Source organism: Parambassis ranga, chromosome 14 (assembly GCF_900634625.1).
Source record: "Parambassis ranga chromosome 14, fParRan2.1, whole genome shotgun sequence".
NCBI lineage: Eukaryota > Metazoa > Chordata > Actinopteri > Ambassidae > Parambassis > Parambassis ranga.
In genome coordinates this window covers 20,204,934-20,225,361 of record NC_041034.1, presented here as the reverse complement: position 1 = coordinate 20,225,361, position 20,428 = coordinate 20,204,934, and the positions used below count along the sequence as shown (strand labels likewise).

The following is a 20,428-nucleotide window of genomic DNA, read 5'->3' as shown; positions in this document are numbered from 1 at the left end:
CAGATACACAGATATTATATTTTCAGACTATAGGTCTGCCAGGACCAGCCGAAAAATCCATAATGAAGAAGAAAAACAAAATATATCGGTATACGTCGCATTTTTGGGGAAAATTTATTTGACCAAATCCAAGACCCTAAATAACAAAACAGGTTATCAGCCTCTTGATCTCACTCCAAACCACTAAATCCATTGAATTCTTTATCCTCGGTGTCGCTGCTGAACCACTCTGCCAACTCCGGAGGTAGACAAGCTTAGAGTGCCCTCTATCGGCTGTCAGTGCGAAAATAACAAACATGAAATTATATATTTTAAACATGTTGCACCTGAGTATAAGTCACAAAGTCACGAAAAAAGGTGTGACCTATAGTCCGGACAATATGGTACATACAAACGAAAACATACCAGATAGTGTGCCTATGCTTAGTACTGATTTATGTGTACTAACAGGCTGATGGGCAGGAGCTAAGAACATGACAGAATGTTATGAGTTAACAGCCTTGCATCATTGTATTGATTGTAAATATTTCTGTTGAAAGCGGCCCTGCACCACCCGAATGCAGCTGGCTGCTGAAGCGTTCCATCAGGCTCCACATAAGCAGCAGAAATCACAGCAATCTCCCATGAAGTCCCACCCACAGCCTGCTGGTCCGCCTCACTGTTTGAACCCTGCGTTGAGGTTGCCTTGTGTTACTGTGTCCTTTTGTGTTTTTTTTTTGTATGTTTTTTTGTGTGTTTCCTGGTGAATGCTGCCCGTTATGTTTTCTTTAAAGGTTCTCTGAGGCTGTGCAGTGGGGTTTTGTGGGTTTTTCTCCTTTAGGACTTCTTTTTTTCTTTTTCAATTTCTTCAAAGAATGTAAATTCCTCGTACACTTTTTAAGGTCTGTATAACTAATTGAAATTATGCGTGCGCCCTGACTGAGCATGTCTATGTTTATTTTTGTATGTTTTTTGTGCGCTGTGTGGAAAAAGCCTATGTCCAGAAGTACACAGAGAAAAGACACTTCACTGCTGTATGTAACCCTGCTGTCCTCAAACTATTGAGAAAATAACCTCAGCATCTCTTCACCTCCTGACTTATGTTCTCTGGTTTTACACACTGGCAAATGGAGCAGTACAACCACAACATGAAATGAGCAATCAGGTGGACGTTGAGTATTTTAAATTATTGTAACTTTAACCCCCCTAAAACAAACTTTTTTAAAATGCAGCCAAATCACAGTAAAAAAGAGGAATTACACAGTTTTTATAAATTGTGGTCTTCAGTCTCAAGAAAGATTTGTATCTAAAATAAAAAGACACTAGAAAAGGATAACGATCTTTGATTCACTTACACTACTACTGCTGCCATTATGCATTTTCATTTAGCTTCTCGTGTTTTTTATTTGGAAGAGCTCTACTGATTCCTGAATGCTCTGTTTTTTAATGTGTTTTAATGTATTTATATTCTGTATGCAACCTACCTGGATGGCTATACTACAACATGAACGATTAAAAAAATAATAGAATCCATAGAAGGCATCATCAGGTATAGAAATGGTGAAGACTATACAGTATGTATAGCTCAGTTGTGCTCATTTTCTCATCTTCTTCTGTATTATTAATAATAATAATAAGAATAATAATAATAATAATAATAATAATAATAATAATAATAATGAGCCAAACTGATGACAGTAGATTAGCAGATGAGCTGAGATGCATAAAGATGCCGACTCTGAGTTTCTCTTGGTTCATCCCACATTTTAAATGTCACCCTCCGAGACACAGACACAAAACGATTAGTTCTATTATTTTAGTTTTTGTATCATGGGAGGTGAAAGAACCACTTGATGTGTTAAACTGCACACAAAGAGAGTGACAAAGGGAAGAAGGGTTCTTGTGTCATTATAGTATTTTGAGTAGCTTCACATTTACAGTAGTAGTGTGCCCTGATGGTGGGATGGCTGGAGATGAAAGCAGTAGGTCAACATATTTAAGCACCAAGTTCATTTTTTTAATGAATAATCAGGTCAGCAGTGAAACCAAAGAGGGTAAGATGAGATGACTGTAGTAGTGTTGTAAATACAGACTTTTGTTTTGTACTGTTGTTGACAATAAAGTGTACATTTTGAAAAAAAGGTTGTGTTGATACATGTGTGGTGTTGATGAGGGTCACTGGATGTCTGAGTGTTCTCTCTGCGTATGGAATAGTTTTTCACTTTTCTAAACAAAAGATGTGTTTCAAAGCAGGATTCAAGCAGGAAGTATGAATTTTGGTATGGATCCCATCACATGACCTGTTGGAGTTCCACCAGTTAACTGAGGTCAAGAAGAACACATTATCTGAACGACTGGACTGTGGACACAACACACAGCTGCTTTTAAACTTCTGGAACCTCTTGACACATGCAGCATGAAGTTGTGAAACTTCCTCACAAACTCAACTACAGCCTTGTTTTTGTTCCATGTGCTGTTGTTGTGGACTTGTTGCTGATGTCCCCAGCACCAGACCACAGTGGCTCCAGCCGAAGGTGTCATATGATTAACTTCTTAAAAGCAGAGGTTAATGGGTTAGGGGTTAAGGCTCATGAGTGGTGTTCTACTGTCTGGTCATAATAAAAGTTGGCTGAACCATTTTTGTTGTTCCTTGAAGTTATAATAACTTATAACATAACTTATAATAATATGGAAGCAGCCTCTGAATTTAGGTCTTAAATCATGAACACTGATACACTGAAAAATTATACATGTGAATTTCTGCCACCAAAGTCAAGCCACTGGAGTTTTATATTAAATTGTCATTTTTGTTTTCAATGTTCACAAATTCAGAATAAAAAAAAATTCAATGCATGTTTCAGTCCAAAATTCAAACAGCCTATTCAGACGCAGCTTCCGGGTAACCATTGATTCAAAATGAACTCGAATCAACCTCCAATCGCGTTACGGTTCATTGGTCACGTGACAAGACCGGCAAATTACCGTCTTTAAAGTCACAGTGCTGCTGTTAGTCATAGCGCCAATGTTTTCGGTCATTTGCAAATCTTATCACGTGACCAATGAACCGTAACGCAATTGGCTGGAAGTTGGTTCGAGTTCACTGAACTTGAGCACTGAAATACAGGCTATGCCTCGATTTTTTCAGAATTTGTTTCATTAAAAAATAAAGACGTGAAAATTAGGGTTAGAAAACTGAAACATCCTTGAATATAGTGGCAAAAATCCACATGTCATTTCAGTGTTAAAAAAAATCAGTGCTTGAAATTCAAAGGTTTTAAAATTCAGAATCTATTTTTTACAGATTTACTTCCATATAACATAAGGTGGTTATCACATACAGAAACATGACCCACAGCATTAAATTAAACAAAGGAATTGTGACTTTTTATTTACTTATTCATGAAAATAACATATCAAGCATTAAAAATATATAAATTAATTGTACATTATTCTATGCTTTACATATTATCAACACATTGTTTTTTTTGTCACCAGAGCACATTAATATGAAAAAATGGAATCAATCAAAAAAATAAAAACTGCCCTTTTTTCAACCTAAGGCCACTTACCCCCTTCACAAGGGAGTGCAATGGAATGGACAATCTGAGCTAAGAATCATTCAAGTTTGACAAAAGTCAAAACAAACCAGTGCAAAATGAAGCTTCAGGTTAAAGGGGAATTCCACCGAAGTTTAATTCTGTGTGGCTACAGGAAGTAAACAGGCACAAGTTACTGTGCTGATCTGAGCAGGGAGGGGACAGCTGACTTTTTTTCTGAGGACATTTTCGGGTTCAGCACGAATTGCACTGGCACCACAAAAAACATGGCTTGACTGCTGAATGAAAATACATTCGGTGAGTCCTGAATTTCCATCTTCTGTTTTCAGTGGAGCGATAAAGCTGCTTTAGCCGATGACTAAGAATGATCTGAGGGCTTAATTATGTTTTTTTTTGTTAAATTAACGTACTTTTATGGTTGTTGGGAGAAGCTCTGTCTGCACCGGATGATAACACAGATCACACTCTCTTCCACCTCTCACACATGAGCTCTAATTATGACTTAAGCACTCACATTGTACGTACATTTTAAACAACAGTGGTGTTCCCCTTTAAAGTGCTGCTTAAAATAAAAGGAAGGAATCCACAGAGGGGCTAATGCTTCCTCTTTCTTCCTCTGTGATGGTGGTGGTGGTGTGTGGGGGGTGGGTCCCTGACTTTAAGACCACAATCATTGAGCTATTTCCTCAATAAACAGAGTTATTTTGCTCCTGTGCTGCTACCGTGCAGCACAGAGAGCCATGTACCTCCTCTTCACCTGCTGTCCCTCACATGTCTAAGGTCACATTTGAATTATGACAAACCTGCAGATGATCTCAGGCTTGAATGCAGAGTGCCTTCACTGGTGAGCGTTTGAATGCGTTACTCGATCCTCGAGCAGAAACGTGTGTCATCTGCTTTAATCAGAGGGGGGGCAGACAGACGAGAACTCACAGCCTCTAATGAGTTCTGATGCAGGCTGCGGGAAATAAAACATGTGTGTGGAGGTGAAAATGGGTCAGTGCTGCTCTGTCTGTGTGTGTGGTGACAGTTGTTTCACAGCACAAACATCCCTCTGAATGACCCTGTTTGTTCAAAAAACAAAAAACACGCACACAACAGCTCAGTTTGCTGCATCAGCTGTTCATATAAGGCTGATATCAAATCAAGATAAAAATCACATTGTACTGTCAGACAATAAAATGCACTCATCTTTAGTATCTACACTTCAGCAGGTTCGCTGTCACAGAAATGTCTTTTCTTACTCTATCTAGCTGTAAACAGCAGGAAGGAAGGCAAATAATACAAGTTGTACAGCAGGTATAGCAGATACAATGCCAGAGATTTAGACATCATTTCTGTCACAGTAACTTCCAACTGCAATGACCAGAAGTATGTATGGTCACTCAGAACTGAAACACAGTTCAGACACACCTCTGTGGAAGTAAGATGAGTTCAGATGGTCTGCATAAAGGCAAGCTGTGCGGTACTCCTCCTTGTGCCTGCGTGGATATTCTGACTTTCTCCCACATTTAAAGTGTTAATTTATTTAGTGAGTGGATGTGAGTGGGGGGGCGGAGGGAGACGGTTGTCTGTCTTTGTGTGTTGGCAACCTGTCCAGGATAGGGGGTACTATTGGCCAATAAAAGGGAGATATTGGCAGATAAGCTAATACTGATTAACTTTCACTGTGCTCCTAGTGGCTGCATCAAAAATGACATCATTACATCAGTGAGGGTACAGAATGTCTGTGGTATGAAGGTTTTTATAGCATCAGAAACCGCTCATGATAGCACAGCATCATCATTCCTCCAACAAAAATGTAATATACTATTTCACAAGGTTATTTAGCTGAAGGTCAGGCTTGATGTTCTTTGATGTTTGATGTTCTTTGAATTTGACCCAAATTTCCCAGAGGGACCTTCCCAAAGGAATTAATAAAGTATATTCTATTCTATTCTATTCTGTAGGATAAAGGAGGAAAAATGGTCAGAAGGTGTGGAACACCACTGGAAAAAACATGTATCCCTTGTCCAGGTGTCACCAGGTGTGAGCCAGTGACAGCTGGGCTAGACTCCTGCAGCACTGCGACACTGCGCAGGTGAAGCCGGTACAACTAATGGATGGATAACTGTTAAACTGAATGTTTTACAAATTTTAAAGTGGGACTCTTGTGTCTTTCTCTGAGTTGTGTTGCAGCCATCAGGGGGGAAACACAGCTGATTCAACAGTCTGAGGTTAGGGGCAGTCCTGCACACTGAAGGTGCACAGTGACTTATTTCATGGTTCCAATGCTCTGCATTATTTTGTTTTGTTTGAGACCTATGTGGGTCTCAAACTATGAACGGAAGCAGAGACTGCAGGCTGTGGGAACGCCTTGACTCCAAGCTCGCCTGTTGTCGAAAATCCACACAGCAGACTGTCATTTAAGTGCTTGAGCTGAAATGCATGCACAGTTGGTCTGGTTATTGACACAGACAAAAGTTGTTTTTTTCCACCACGCAATCACTTGAGGGCAACCAGGGCCTGAGAATGGCATACAAAGGTATAGCGCTCACTCATGCAGAACAAATACATTCATAGGCTCACTGCCTGTACAGACACAAACACACACACATACACTTCCTGCTTCAGTTTCCTGTCCAAATAAGACAGTAAGTCCAACAGCTCACCTATCTATATGTCTATTAATAAGGCATATGCTATACAGTGCACTGTGAGTCACAAATGAGGGCAGCAAGTGTATGAAACAGGAGACATGGAGGAGACAAAAAGAAATAACGGAGTCTGGCTCCCCCTGCTGGCTGTTATAAGAAAAACAACTCCAGCTGTTGGCTGTGTATGTGAGCATAAAAGCTGCTAGGGGGTCTGAAAGGTGGCAGGAGGTGAAGGGAACAGTAGCAGCAGTAGCAGGATTAGGGCTTTAAAACAGTCCAAGCCCCGAGACATACAGGAACACCAGAGGCCAGCACCAGCACGGCTCACTGTAAACAACAGGCCTCTTCCATGCTTCACAGGTTTGAATCATTCACAGACGCTCTGCCTCCCTTTTCTAATTCTCTGCTGTATTTTGGTTTTAGCCACTTTGTTGTGCGTCGTCATTACTGTTAAGCAAAAAAATGTAACTCTCCTGTTAAATCCTTTTCCGTGGATCGCAGATTTGTTTTTTCCCCAGCAGAGGCCGGTCAGAATAAATAATCCCTTGTGCTCCCCTTAATTATCTCTCAGGACTAGAGGTTCAGTCTTGGGGCCACTAAGGCAAACTCTCGCAGGATGTTTCGAGCCACATCCACTTTGTACTGGGCAATCATCAGCGCCCGCTTTACATCGTCAAAGGAGTAACCCTCCCCCATCAACTTGGCGATCTTTGCATCTTCATTCTCAGACTCCAGGCTGTGGGGTTTTCCTGTGTCAGGAGGGATCTTCCTGGGGAAGGGTTTGGGTGGCCTGGCAGGGGCCTGCAAACAGTCCATCAGAACTAGGAGGGAGAGCAGGAGAGTGTGATTAGATTTTTAAACTAAAGGTAGTTGAGATATAAAACAAAATAAAATTACATTGCAGAATTCTATGGAGGCTCGGGTGGTAGAGTAGGTTTCCACTAACCGTAAGGTTGGCGGTTCGATCCGATTGTAGGTAGAAAAGCACCATTTACAGAATTTAACCTAAACCTACTACTCAGCAGAGGAAGCTGCCACCCAGTGTCCTAATAAGATGGTAGGTGAGAGAACCTGCCTATGTTGGGGAAGAGATATGACATGGATATTGTTTATTGTAACTGTACCATGAGTGGGTAATGAGTGGTCGTCACAGCAGCTTCTGGAGCCTTTAACACTGTCAGTGTGCAGTCTGGCTGGAGGCAGAGGAGCAGCACTGTTCAGCATGTCAATCACTGCGTCTAGACAAAAGGTGACACAGACAGACAAGATAAACAAGCCTGCCAACACAGTCACTCTCAAAGTCATGTGCTTCATAAACCTCTGAGAATAAGATTTTCAGAATGAGACTCAGACAGACTGTACTGTCATTCAGATACAACCAGTGTTTAGAATAGAAACGCTTTATTCATCCCAAGAAAATAAGGCTATTATTTCAAGGCAGCTCACCGGGGGTTAACAACAAGTGTTCGTGTCCAGATGTGGGTCTGTGCGGTCGCACAATGTCAGAGGACAGCATGGCGGAGTTACTGGATGAGGACGGTGAGGAAGAAGTCAGGTCGGTGAAGCTGTGCCGCACAGGTGGAGGAGGTGGCTGGGATGGAGGCCGACCACTGAATGGGTCTTCTACTGCTGAAACCAAAAAAAAACACAGACAAGACTGAGCTCTGTACTCTGCCCCGACTCACAGTTTATACTTGTTCAGCAAAGAGGCGTTTGACTAAGTCGGAACCATGTGTGCTACCAATGGGATTACATGCTGAGGAGACACTGGCAGGCCGCCCTTCAGGGAAAAGCCAGACAGGAGGTTTTGGAGAGGAGATGCAAGAAGGTCGGCAGAAACCAAAGACAAAGCATCAAGCTGTTGTTTTAAATAAATACATTTGACTGTGCAGTGCTGCTTAGAGGACATCAGACTGCCACGTAAGTGAAATTTAAATGGTGGGTAAATAATCTGTAGACTGTGGTCTTATTAAAATTATTTTTGGGCAAACAGATCTTTTGTCCTACAGGAGTTTGGCATAGTGCATAGCACAGTGCTGCAGTATAACACTGTTGGAAAGACAAATCATTAAAAAAAGATGAAAGGTAAGATACAATTCTTTAAATATTCATTTTACATATATATTAATACACTGAAATGTATAAACATTTGTCACAGTGCCCACAGGTGTTACCTATTATGGGAAAAGATCTAAGCACCTCATGCTAATGATTTTTAACTCTGTGCATCGTAGAGTCTCTACAGACCAGATCAGCTGTAGAAAGCCTGCAGATTGGCCAATACTCTGGATTTTTCGTGTGTGAGTCCTTATTGGCTCATTCAATCTTGGCTTGTTAGTTGCACTGAAGGGTTCACAGAGATCAAGAAAAAATACTTCTGTATATCAAGTTTAACAGTGGTTGTAGAGACAGACTGAAGCTTAGACACACTGGGACCAGTCTGAGCGAGTAGAGGTGGGGGTGGGATCCTGTTCTGGCTGGTGGAGCGTACCTTGTGGGGGAAGCAGGATATCATAGTCAGAGGGTGTCTTGTTGCTGCTGAAGGGGCAGAGGCCGCTGTGTGCTGATCCTGAGGCCACCGCCCTGACTGATTCTAGGGAACAAAAATGTCAGGTTTAACATGTACAATGACTTTCTTACTTCAATCTTTTCTGTAATTGGATGAGATTACACATTCTTTTTTTCCAATTTTAGACTTAAGTGATCTAACAATGAGCTCACCAAGCTCAGGGGCGCGGCTCTTCTTCTCCTCGACAGGGGGCTCTGGAGAGCTGTTCTCCAAGTGCCTGCACAGACGGGAAGTATTTGTGTTTTAGAGCAGCCTAACTAAACCCTGCTGAAAGCAGCATCACCACACTGTACTAACATAGTGAGTTCAGTACCTGCTGGGCACAGGGATGCTGATGGGAGCCTGGCTCAGGCAGAGGTTGGATGAAGGGATTTGATAGTCATCATCCAGCCCCTGTTGTCGCTCTACAGCAGGGCTGCTAAAAGGGTTGGAGGCTCTGTGAAGAAGACCAGATTGTGTTACCCAAACCTTTTACATTAGTTTCATTTGTGCAGCTGAACTCAACTGAAGTCACTGATCTTCACGGTAAGACTGACCTACAGAAGCTCAACACAGCATATTAAGGTTCACACCAGAGACAGAAGCTGTGGCTGAGCGATGGTGGTCTGAGATGAAGGACTGAAGGACCTTACAGAGGCCTTAGCTGCAGATCCATCCCTGTATACATACCCTCACGCCAGGTCACTAAACTATATATTCCACTCTGTAATATATCTTAGCCTCAGAGGCTGTCTGTGCAGAATGGTTTGTGATAATTGCTTACATTGCTTTAAAACAGAATTTAATACATCCAGTCAATCACAACAATACGTTTGTTTGCGCTTCATTTTGAAATTTGATATTGATCTATAAATGTAATTTCCTTTGTCACAAAGGAGGAAATAACAGGAACTGGAAGAAGTCCTGCAGACTGCATGCTGTGTGAGTACTAAGGCCCTTTAATCTAAATGTGAAAGTCATCTTTTCTGTTTAATTTAGTTACTGTCTCCCTGTGGTCAGCCAGTATGAGAATCTCTCCTCATCTTTCTGTGTTTTAATCTGAATGTTTGTGAGCTCATAACTCTGTGGTATATCGTGTATAGTGTTTGCAGTGCAAACGTTTAATTTGCTGCTATTTGACTGCTGATGTTCCACTGCCTAACAGCTGTATTCATGTCCTATTAGTATGAGTGCAGTGTTATGCAACCATTGTAAATCCTCCATATGTTAATTTGTGATGTAAGGACTGTGACGAATAATAATAAGGGTTTTTCTGAGTGTGTGAACATTTTAAAGTCTTTTTAGAACTGGCCAAAACGAATAGAACGAATAGAGGATACAGCCTTGTCAGCCTCCAAAGTAATAGTAAAAGAACTGTCCGTCATAGTCAGTCAGTCTAATAATCATCTGCTGTAACAACTGGAACATTTTTCATTTATCATAAACATATCCTGTGAATGTAACCTGTGCTTGTAGAGTTCTGATCTGCCAGTCAGCTGCATAGAGTGTGCGTGCATCATGCTAAACACTAAATTGTTTTAAGTATCAACAGAGCTTTGCCTTTCAGCTCAGGCTCCATCCAGAGTGACAGCTCTATCCCCTGCCTGATACACAGAAACACCTAATCTAATTCTGCTGCAGCTAAAAGGCCATTAGACAGTCAGCCATCATTTTTCAAAGCCAGACTTTCTCCCTGGAGCTATGAGACCTCACTGGTAGGAGTATACACACACACACACAGACAGACACACACACACACAAGACAGATGAAGAAAACAGGAATATTTCACTAGAAAACCACAACAGGTCAGAAGTAGCATAAACATGCTGCCAGACGTATAAGAGCTGAAAATATTAACAAATGATGAGTGTTCACACTGCTTTGCCCACAGTCTGCCTTAAAGCACAAACCACACATGTATTAATATCATCGTCCGCTCTGCTCCTAATACAGGAAATACGCAGCTGAGGTTACAGTGGTTTAGCTGCACATGATTCACAGTTTGTCCAGAATCTCACATCCACGCACTGTTTCACTGGATATGTCCTAAAAAATGTCTATATCACACTGTATAATTCTTCCATGTGTGTGTGTGTGTGTGTGTACTCACATATGGCAACTGGCCGGTGGGGGCTGAGTTGGTGAGTGCCGTGAAGGAAGGATGTCATACTCATCACTGATTTGCATGCCATTAGAGAAGGGCTGCACACACACACAAACAAAAAGAGAAGAAAATACACATAAAGCATCAACTGTAAATGTAAATGTCGTCAACTGATGAACAAACCACAGCACATTCACCTCACAGGCTTAGGTTTGAACCCTGTGTGGAGTGTGTAAAGTTTTCTCTGTGTTCCAGGTTTCCCTCACAGTCCACAGAAATGCATGTAAAAGTATCTGGTGCTTTTTAATGACAACAACTCACACTGTGAGTGTGAGTTGTTGTCTCCGAACAACTCGGACCTGTCCAGACATACCCTGCCTCTCAGCCAGTGACAGCTGGGGTAGGCTCCAGCCCCCAGTGGCTGCAGAGAAAAAGCAGGTATAGCTGGTAAGACATGTGTCCATTCCTGGTTACAGTGTTGGAGGACATTATTGAAGTTTAATTATCACTATGTCCTAGTCTGGACAACAAACTGAAAAACATACTGTATGTATGCTCTATTCATCCAGGCCACGAGTCCAGTTGTCTTGATTAAAACTGGACATAATGAACAGAAAACCGTCAAAGGTTAGTCATTATTGCAGCTGTGGCAGATATTGGTATTGGTTTCAGTGTGAAGACATGATATGGTCCAAGTTTAATAAGCGCAGTAAGTCAAGAAAAACCCACAGTATGTTGAGGACTTCCTGTTGTGTGCATGCAGTGCTGCCCTGCATTCTGTCTCTGCAACACTGTCTGTATTTACTATTGTTTGTCCCTCTGCTTTGCCACAGACACAGTGGGTATGGAAGTCTGTTGTGTAGTTTTATCATACTTGTAGAGATTTTAGTGTCCACACAGGTAACACAGATACACCTGGTCACATCAAATACTTTCATTAAATTCATAAAAATATGAATTAATTCATAACTTTTTTAAAAGTGTATTTTTGATATTGTTCTGTCTCTGGCTGTTCTACACCTACCATTGAAATTATAGTCTGATCATTTCTTTGTTAGCAGGCAAACTTACAGAGTTATTTTTTTCCTAACTGTATAATCCAGACACAGTTTAAATAACTTCTTACAGCTTCTTGGAAATACCGAAAAGTGACACAGTTCTCCGCAGATGGCCGGTCCAGATGAAAAGCATGGTGAGAGATCTTGTGTGTGCAGCTTTTAAATAAAAAAGTGAGCCAGTGCTCAACAATTACTCTGTTAGTTGCACTCTGGAGGCAGAGTCTCTGTAAAAAAAGGGTCAGTCCAAGCAGGTAAAGCAGGGACTGCATCATTTAGCTTAGTTTATTATATATTCACTCTTTTAGAATGAATATATGCTGCATTTCTTATCAGAGTGACCCTTAGAACAGACTCGTATTCTCCATGTGACAAGAGTGGTAAATTGTTATTCACTTGACGTGAAAAATAAAATGAAAACATGTGTCAACTTTCCACCGGTGACTGCTAAACAAAGCTCTAAACACTGCTGTAAAGAGGCTATAATACCCGGAAATGTAAACTCATCATAATTTTATCACAATATGAATGATTCAATTTTCTGTCTGTCCCACAGACTGTTTTAGTGGACTGTGAACCACAACCAACAAACATGCAGGAGACCTGAACAAACATTTAAGGTTAAAAAAGCGATAAAGGACAAGTATAATGTTTTAACCCTAAAAAGTATTTTAAAAAGTTTGGGTATAGTGATTGTGCTCATTGCATACTGTATGAGAACAGATGTGCTTATGTTCATGTTTGTATTGGATGCTCTGCACTGGTTCGTACTCAGACTGTAAAACAGCTGCAGGCTGGTTCAGTAAAGTTTCTTCCAGTCTGACTTATTTAATATTCAAAGACAATTTTTGGCTCTGCAGAGCAGTACCCTGGAGCTACAGATAATGCAGTGTAAACTGAAGATCTGCATAATTAATTGTGTTCAAAACATGCAGAAACTTAAGAGAGCACAATATTCATATTTTTCATTTCATTTCTTTTGTAAAAAAGCTTTTACTTAGCGTGCAAGCAAGCTGTGCAGGTATTCATTGCTTGTGCATCCATTGAAGGGACTGAGAACCTGAGAGACAGAGCTGAAGCTATGACATCACCAGGAAGGTCAAATGTTGGAGCTGACACTAGCTAGGAGAACCTGCAGGTCGAAGTGGGGGGGGGGGGGGGGGGGGGGGTGTTGAACCACTGATCAGTGTAGGTTCTCTTATTCAGTATATTCACACAACATCTCAGCCTTACCTTGGAGCTCTCTAAGTTTCCTGCCCCCTCAACTCTGTGATGTATCCTGCCAAATTCCCCAGATGGACAACTGAGTGGTCTTCCTTTGAGGTGAGAAAGCCCGCTGGGTCCCAGCTGGAGTTGGTTTTCAGTCCTGTGGGGATCTGCCAAGTGGTTGTCATTGGGACACCAAGTCTCAAAGTCTGACTGTGCTCCAGTTGATGTGACAGAAGAAGAGAGGGAGGAGGGACAGGACAGCCATGAGTGACGTGTCTCTGGGGGGATAGGAGGGGGACGTTCAGGTGGTGGAGGTGGAGGTGGGTCCCTCTGTGGAGGTGGGTCCCTCTGTGGAGGGGGCGGGGCTGGAAGAGGCTTGTCTTGCTTCCTTGACATGCCTGGTGAAGACTGGAGAGGTGGAGAGACAAATATTTGTACATGCAATGAAGTCATTGTGTAATAATTTAAACATAGGCAGGACTCACATGCAGAGTGCATGTAAACCTCACTTATTAACTGTTACTGTTTGATTTATTTTCCCCACAGTGAGATAACAGCATGTACATGACACAGGTGCTGACGGACTTTGCCTATTGGAAGCAGAAAATACGATCACCTACAGTATGTGCAATAAAATGAGGTTTGTATACATGACACCCAGCTATATTTGTCTATGAGTTTGGAGGAAATGCTCAGAAAAAGCTGAGGTTATGAATGTTGGTCCTGAACACTGGACTGGACTACTGTCATCTGTTATTATTACAACACGCAACTTTAGAAAATCAGCAAGCCCGATCATACAGACCTCAATGAACTCATTTTCCACTGAAATCTTAACTGATGACCACTTTCTGTTGTAACAACATGCTGTTGAAGTGAACAGCATGTTGAGAATAAAATGATGTAACAGCAGTCAATGGAAACCACACTCATCAAAGTGAAAAATCTAAATCACAAGGTTCAGTTTTATCATAGCAACTTATGATATGAGCAGTGTGCATGACCCACATGTGCCTAACAATGTCCCTTGCGAGGCGGTGGGTGGTGTCCTGGGGGTTCTCCTGATCAGTGTATCAGTGAGCTCCTGGACAGCCTGTAGCAGTCCTCAGCATCATAGAATGCCCCGTCACCCATAGGTACTAAACTGGGTCAGGGCTACCGTAAGGACCAGTCATAGCAGCAATGCCTTTATCATCCAGAACCTACACAGTCTGGCCACATGACCCCAGGCACTGTTCTGTACCAAGATGAAACCAGGGCAGACTGCACCAGTCGAAGAGCTGACCATCACTTTGAGGACTTTAATCTGGTACTTAACAGTGGTCAGAGTACCACTGGCTATAATATAGAAGTGCCAACATCCAAAGATGTTTTGGATGATGTTACAGGTAGCGTAACGTTCAGCATGTTGTCTCTAGACTACTTCATACTTGCCACCACTGGCAGACCTGCCACTTTTAGTGTTCTCTGGTGAATACCAGTGTAAGTTCCATGATGCTGGGCTGTGAGCACAGGAAGTTAGGCCTACATGCCATCCTCACATAATCTGTTTCTACCAGTTTGGTAGAAGTCAGAAACATGCACACCAACGGCCTACTGGAGGTCCCTTTTGGTGGGCTCTGGCAGTTTTCCTCACACACATAGCAACAGGTACTGCTGGGTTGATGCCCTTCTATGGCCCTGCCCTATTCTCTTCATGTCACAGGGTCAGTCAGAGAGGATAAGCAGAGAGCAATAGTCCTTTTTGCTGATGTCTGACCTTTGGGGATCCGGTGGGGCTAGCAGATGGAGAGCGAATGCCTCCTTTGTGGATGAGGTCGCGTCTTGGTGGGACAGGGGGCAGGCTAAGGTGCTGGCCACAGTGGCCGGGGTCTCCTCCGTGGGCTTTCCTGTGTTGGATGACAGGTGAAGAGCAGGGCGACACCATGGGGGAGTTCTGGCGCTCAGCGCAGTGCTGAGGAAGAGGGAGACAGTTTATCACAGGTTTAATTATCATCTGGATGAGGGATGGATCCTTTCTCAAGCAAATCATGCTGGTTTCAGATGTTGAATACTAATGTTACTAATAACATAAACATAAAATATCTTAAAGGTAAATTATCTGAACATATTTCAGAAGAGGCTGAAGAAATAATTGAGCACACTGTTACTATTGACTATTACTTGTACTGCATGTTTTTACCTTCCTGATGTTAGCCAGTCCATTCATGACCAGGCAGTCATCCCGGTCTTCTTCGTCATCCAGGTCCAACATGGGGCAGCTGTGCTGGTCCAAGAAGAAGCACTTGGTGCCCTCATTTCGAGGGTCGAAAGGATCCACAATGATGGGCTCTGTGCCTTTGATCTCACAGCGACAGAAAGGGCAACCTTGGCCATCGGATTCCTGCAGGGATAAAAGAGGAAAAAGGATATTGTGCAGTGGTGACACATAAAACCTACATACCAACTAAATGTGATAAATCTGTGATAGTATTTCAGGAACATCAGGAACCACTCTGCTGCTGCTGGGATGAAAGGGTGTTGTTGCACATAACTGGGATCCACATGGTTAAAATTACTGGTTCTTCAGTACTCCTATATCTTACTACCTCACCCCATTTATGAAAGGCAAAGACTAGACACATGCTTGTGCAGATCATCTGTTTTGCAACTTTACAACATTCATTGGCCACATGTACATATTCCACATGGCAGCCCTGTCACACAGAGGTCATAAATAAAAGAATATAAAAGAGTTTTGGTTTTCAGTACATGTCTTAACTGACTCTAGACCCACAGTCACAGGCAGACAATATTTACAGAAAAGAAAGCTGCATTTGCAGCAGCCATATGGTGGAGATGTGACAGTGGAAACACCAAAGGGTTGTTTGAAACTTAATCTTAATTTAGGTGGGAGAAGGAGAGAAGGAGCGGGCAGTTATTAAACAATACTGTTTAGCGACAGACAAGACCAAGACCAAACAGGGTGATAACACGCACCCTTAGTCATTTGTGAAATAGATCTTTATACTACTTTCACCCCTCCGGGAGTTTTGTGTGTGAGTGTGTGTGTGTATGGACAAAAAAGTCAAAGTATTTCCATTCATCTTCCATTGGCAGCTGTACCAGCTAGCTGCTGCTGAGTTGGCAGTGTGCGGCTTTCAGTGAAGACTGCAGTGAAGCAGGAATGTTGTACACAATTGAGCCAAAACTGCTCAGCAAAGCTGAACTTAAGTGTGTTTGTCACTCACATTTCTAAATGATCTGAGCTAGTTTTGGTATTAGTAGAAGCATTCTCACTTTGCTTGTAGTGCCAACATTTGTATTGTGTTTAAAAGCTACAGATGAGTAACATTTGGTTCAAGATAAAAGAGCCAGAAGAAGGGAACCCTCTTATGCCCCCCCACAGTGAACAGGATGTGGAAAGAGATACATCATCAGGAAGCTGTGAGTGAGGATGTCTGTTCCACCCCAGCTGACTAATACACAGAGTGAGAGATGGGTCAGGGAACCTCCACTGAGTCGATGACGTGGAGGGTCCTGGGTGGGAGGTTTCCCTCTCTCTGACTCACTGTTTCGCTAACATAGGAGACAATTCTTCATTACTAAAGCACGCAAATAGAGTTTAAAGTCTCACGGATATCCATCACTGAATCACTATGTGAGGTTGTGGGGGAGGCAGGACTACGCTGAGGTGTCATAACAGGAAGTATGACAAACACTACTAATGTGGGTGCTGTAGAGCACGGGAAGGGGTTCTGGAAATACTGCACTCATCTGCTAAACCTACAGCTGAACACAGACTGAAGCTGTAGAGAAGTGTGTTTGCTCAGTACGACCTCAGCTCCTGTGACATGAAATGATTATTAATAATAAAAAACTGCACTCAAAACAGTGTGCTTTAATAAAAGAACCTGAATAATATGAGATATGCAAGGTGGTCCACAATGTCATCAAATCAGACCAAACATGTCTTCTGTCCAAAGCCCTTTGAAATTTGGATTCCTTTATATATAATATATCCTATTATAAAAGAACCCCGAAGCTCCTGATTGTGAGGTTTTTGGGCATGTGCCCAGGTCTGCAGACTAAATGCATGTGTCTCGCCAGAGATCACTGACATCAGGGTCAGTGCAGAACCTGTACATGTCTGGAGAACAATCTCAAGAGCAGGGAGTCTCTGGACTGGATGATAATAATATAAATTATATGCTAATGATTCATTAGGGGAAGGTAATTATAAACACACTTTACTGGCACATCTTCTAAAACACGGGCGCAGTAATGGGCTGTGACACATACAGAACCAGGCAGGAAGCAACAAAAACTTGACTGGTATGAGTACACACTTGCATCCTTCACTTCCGCTACACACTGATGTGAGGAAATGTGATGAGGACAGATCCAAGGATGCTAGAACCAGGGAGGCGGTGAAGGAGACTGAAGGCTCATTTTGCTGGAGCATTTGTTACTTGTTTTTTAATTCTTTATTATTTGGACTATATAAATCTACAAATATAGCAACATTGACATTGAAACATATGATTATACTGAGAGGTGAGAGAGTGAATGCTACAGTACCTGCCACGCTGTGAGACAGGAGGTGCACATCAGGTGTCCACAGGGTTCGATCTTGACGTCTTTGTCATTCTCAGCACAGATCTTGCAGAGCTGGAAGGTTGAGCCCATTTCACAGTACAGCTCATACTGCTCCTGTTAAGGTAGGACACACTGCTGTTAGACATCAGGTCCAGTTCATTACAGCAGACACAAGCATATAGACCAGGGGGGATCAGAAGTGTGTGCATCAGAACCAGCATCATTCTATCACTGAGTGTTAAAATCTTTGTCATGTGAGGACCCACAAGAGTGAAGTGAAAGGAAAACTTTGTCCTTGACACAAAGTTTGGGATGCGTTTGCCAGCCCACAGCTATCACCATCAGTGGACATTGCACCTGATGTTTTAAAATGACTTCACAACAACTACCATAACTAAATAAAAACCGTCACAGGGTTCATTTCACTTCCTCCTCTGTTGAGTGTGCATGGAATTTGTCCCCCCTCCTGCTAAACAGCTACGTCACTCACACATAAGCACACACACAAACACAAACCCACTTGTGTCACTTTGATGTGATCATGAGGCATTGGCTCACATAAACCAGTGAGGTCAGGATTGTAACTTCGACCATCAGGAAACAAGTAGCTGTGAATTAGAAACACACAACAAGACAACATATTTGAAGTGTCGTCGTATTAGAATTATTTGAATGCATGAATTACACACAATGATCATTTCAGTAGCCTGAAATATATTTTAAACTTGTTACAAAAGTATTTTTTTTTGTTATTTACACTTTCATTATTAATCCTGATTTCTGGCCAACTTTCAGCTTTTATTTCTAACCCATGATAACTGACAGCTGAAAGTATTCGACTCCTCACTGATCAAAGGGGATCACCCCTCCACCCCACACTCTCAGCCATGTTTGACTGATCACTGTGCACTAAAGTGAAGGAAGCATGTCTGACTTGTCTGGGGGCCTGTCAGATTATCTGGTATGATAAAAGCAAATGGCCAAGAAAGCCTTGATGCTCTTGTGTGACTGAGACATAAAACATGTCGTCTAATCTAGCAAGTTTCAGAGTTAAGTGACACAGTGACTTCTCATTTGAACACAGCTCACTCACAGCGGAGAAGTCAAGACAAATGATCAATACAGACTGTGTGAGTGTGAAGAAGAGAGAGTGTGGTGGGTTACATACAAGCCCTCCCTGTAGCCATCAATGAGGGCCTGGAACAGCGGCTTGTTGTGGGGAATGGTCTGCAGGATGTTACCATCGTTGGTCACATAGCCGATGGCCCACTGGCCCAAACGTGTACAACTCAGTCTGAAGATGTAACTGAAAAAGGACAGATATGCACCAATCACACAAACTGCAAATTAAACAAAACTAACACAGCTGTTATTGAATGTCAACATGCTCACATTGATTGTAAAATCCTTTTTATTACACTGGGAACACCTCTGACTCACTGACAGCTGGGACCTTTGGTTATTTCTGTATCTATTTATTATGTATCTTTATTATCTGCACCTAAGAATTGCACCCATTTTCATTGTACTATGTTCAGAAGTACAATGAAAAAAAATATGAAAATATATTCAGTTCTATTCACATTGTATTGTTTCCTCTAGCAAGTACATCACTGATGAGCTTTTGTTGTTGATGAAAAGGCAGTCACTAATGGAAAGTAAATGGGACAAAAAATGTCACCACATCTTTGTACCATCATAGATGATGATGACCACATGGTGTGTTTATAGTGTAAAAATGATCAATGTAAATCAAAATTATTATCTCATGGAGGTCTGGATTTGGAACCATACTCAAAATAAAAGTGGAAAATCACATCACAGGCTGATCCAGCTTGAGTGGAAGTTCCTCAAGACAAGTCAGAATGAGGCTCAGCAGTGTGTGCGGCCTCCACGTGCCTGTATGACCTCCCTACAACACCTGGGCATGCTCCAGCATATGGTCTCACAATGGGTCTGAGTATCTCATCCTGGTACCTAATGTCAGTCAGGATACCTCTGGCTAGCACATGGAGGGCTGTGTGACCCTCCAAAGAAATGCCTTCCCACACCATTACTGACCCACCGCCAATCCGGTCATGATGGAGGATGTCTCCAGACTCTGCTGCACTACCTGTGTGCACTTGTGTGGTTGTAGACCACCTTTGCAGCCTTTTTAACACAATTAGCTAACACAATGTAGCATTAGAACACAGAAATGATGGTTGCTGGAAAAGGGCCTCTCTAAAATCAGCCTTTTCTAACTAGAATAGTCATTTACCACAGTAACAATGTCTAGACTGCATGTTCGATTACTTTATTGTTATCTTCATCGAAAAAAAAAAGTTTAAAAATAAAGACATTTCCAAGTGACCCCTAGCTTTTGAACGGTAGTGTATGTGCATGTCAGCCTTTTTCCTGTACACATCAACAGGGTACAGTGTATAAAGTGGAGCAAAACTGTGATTTAAATTACAGATGAGATTTAATTAAGGATGAGACCATAGAAAGGAAACAGCTCAGCAAAAGGTGGAAAACACTGAAATGAAAAAAGAGAAAGAGGAGGTTTTCTAAACTGCACACCAACACAAGTAGTGGGCTTTGAGCAAGCCTTGACCACAGTATGATCCCACCTCCACCAGCAACAAAGGCATCCCGCTAAATCCAGCACAGCTCTCACTGAGGAGAGCTGTGGGAAGACAGACTGATCATTTCACTGATGCTGAAGGCTATGTACTGCACTGTGGGAAAGCTTTGTAGAGGACAGTCACCAGCACAATGG

General features: G+C 42.2%; 2 protein-coding genes across 4 annotated transcripts in view; one reads left to right on the top strand and one right to left on the bottom strand.

The window, feature by feature from the left end:
* The window catches only part of alcama (activated leukocyte cell adhesion molecule a), a 44,195-nt gene extending 42,057 nt beyond the window's left edge, over positions 1 to 2,138 (top strand). Inside the window, exon 16 of one of the 2 annotated variants that reach the window (XM_028421673.1) lies at positions 540 to 2,138. The gene's annotated coding sequence lies outside the window, so the exon portion shown is untranslated. The remainder of the gene's footprint in view (positions 1 to 539) is intronic. The other variant, XM_028421672.1, reaches the window with a different exon arrangement.
* Positions 2,139 to 4,638: 2,500 nt separating this feature from the next.
* cblb (Cbl proto-oncogene B, E3 ubiquitin protein ligase) overlaps positions 4,639 to 20,428 on the bottom strand; it is a 39,466-nt gene continuing 23,676 nt past the window's right edge. The window contains exons 7-19 of one of the 2 annotated variants that reach the window (XM_028420860.1): positions 18,836 to 18,973; positions 18,188 to 18,275; positions 17,650 to 17,781; positions 15,272 to 15,472; positions 14,849 to 15,043; positions 13,114 to 13,497; positions 10,832 to 10,923; positions 9,055 to 9,177; positions 8,894 to 8,958; positions 8,664 to 8,765; positions 7,619 to 7,801; positions 7,297 to 7,410; positions 4,639 to 6,993 (exon numbers count right to left, since the gene is read on the bottom strand). In XM_028420860.1, coding sequence (XP_028276661.1) covers positions 6,746 to 6,993; positions 7,297 to 7,410; positions 7,619 to 7,801; positions 8,664 to 8,765; positions 8,894 to 8,958; positions 9,055 to 9,177; positions 10,832 to 10,923; positions 13,114 to 13,497; positions 14,849 to 15,043; positions 15,272 to 15,472; positions 17,650 to 17,781; positions 18,188 to 18,275; positions 18,836 to 18,973 — 2,065 coding nt within the window. In that variant the 3' untranslated portion in view covers positions 4,639 to 6,745. The remainder of the gene's footprint in view (positions 6,994 to 7,296; positions 7,411 to 7,618; positions 7,802 to 8,663; positions 8,766 to 8,893; positions 8,959 to 9,054; positions 9,178 to 10,831; positions 10,924 to 13,113; positions 13,498 to 14,848; positions 15,044 to 15,271; positions 15,473 to 17,649; positions 17,782 to 18,187; positions 18,276 to 18,835; positions 18,974 to 20,428) is intronic. The other variant, XM_028420862.1, reaches the window with a different exon arrangement.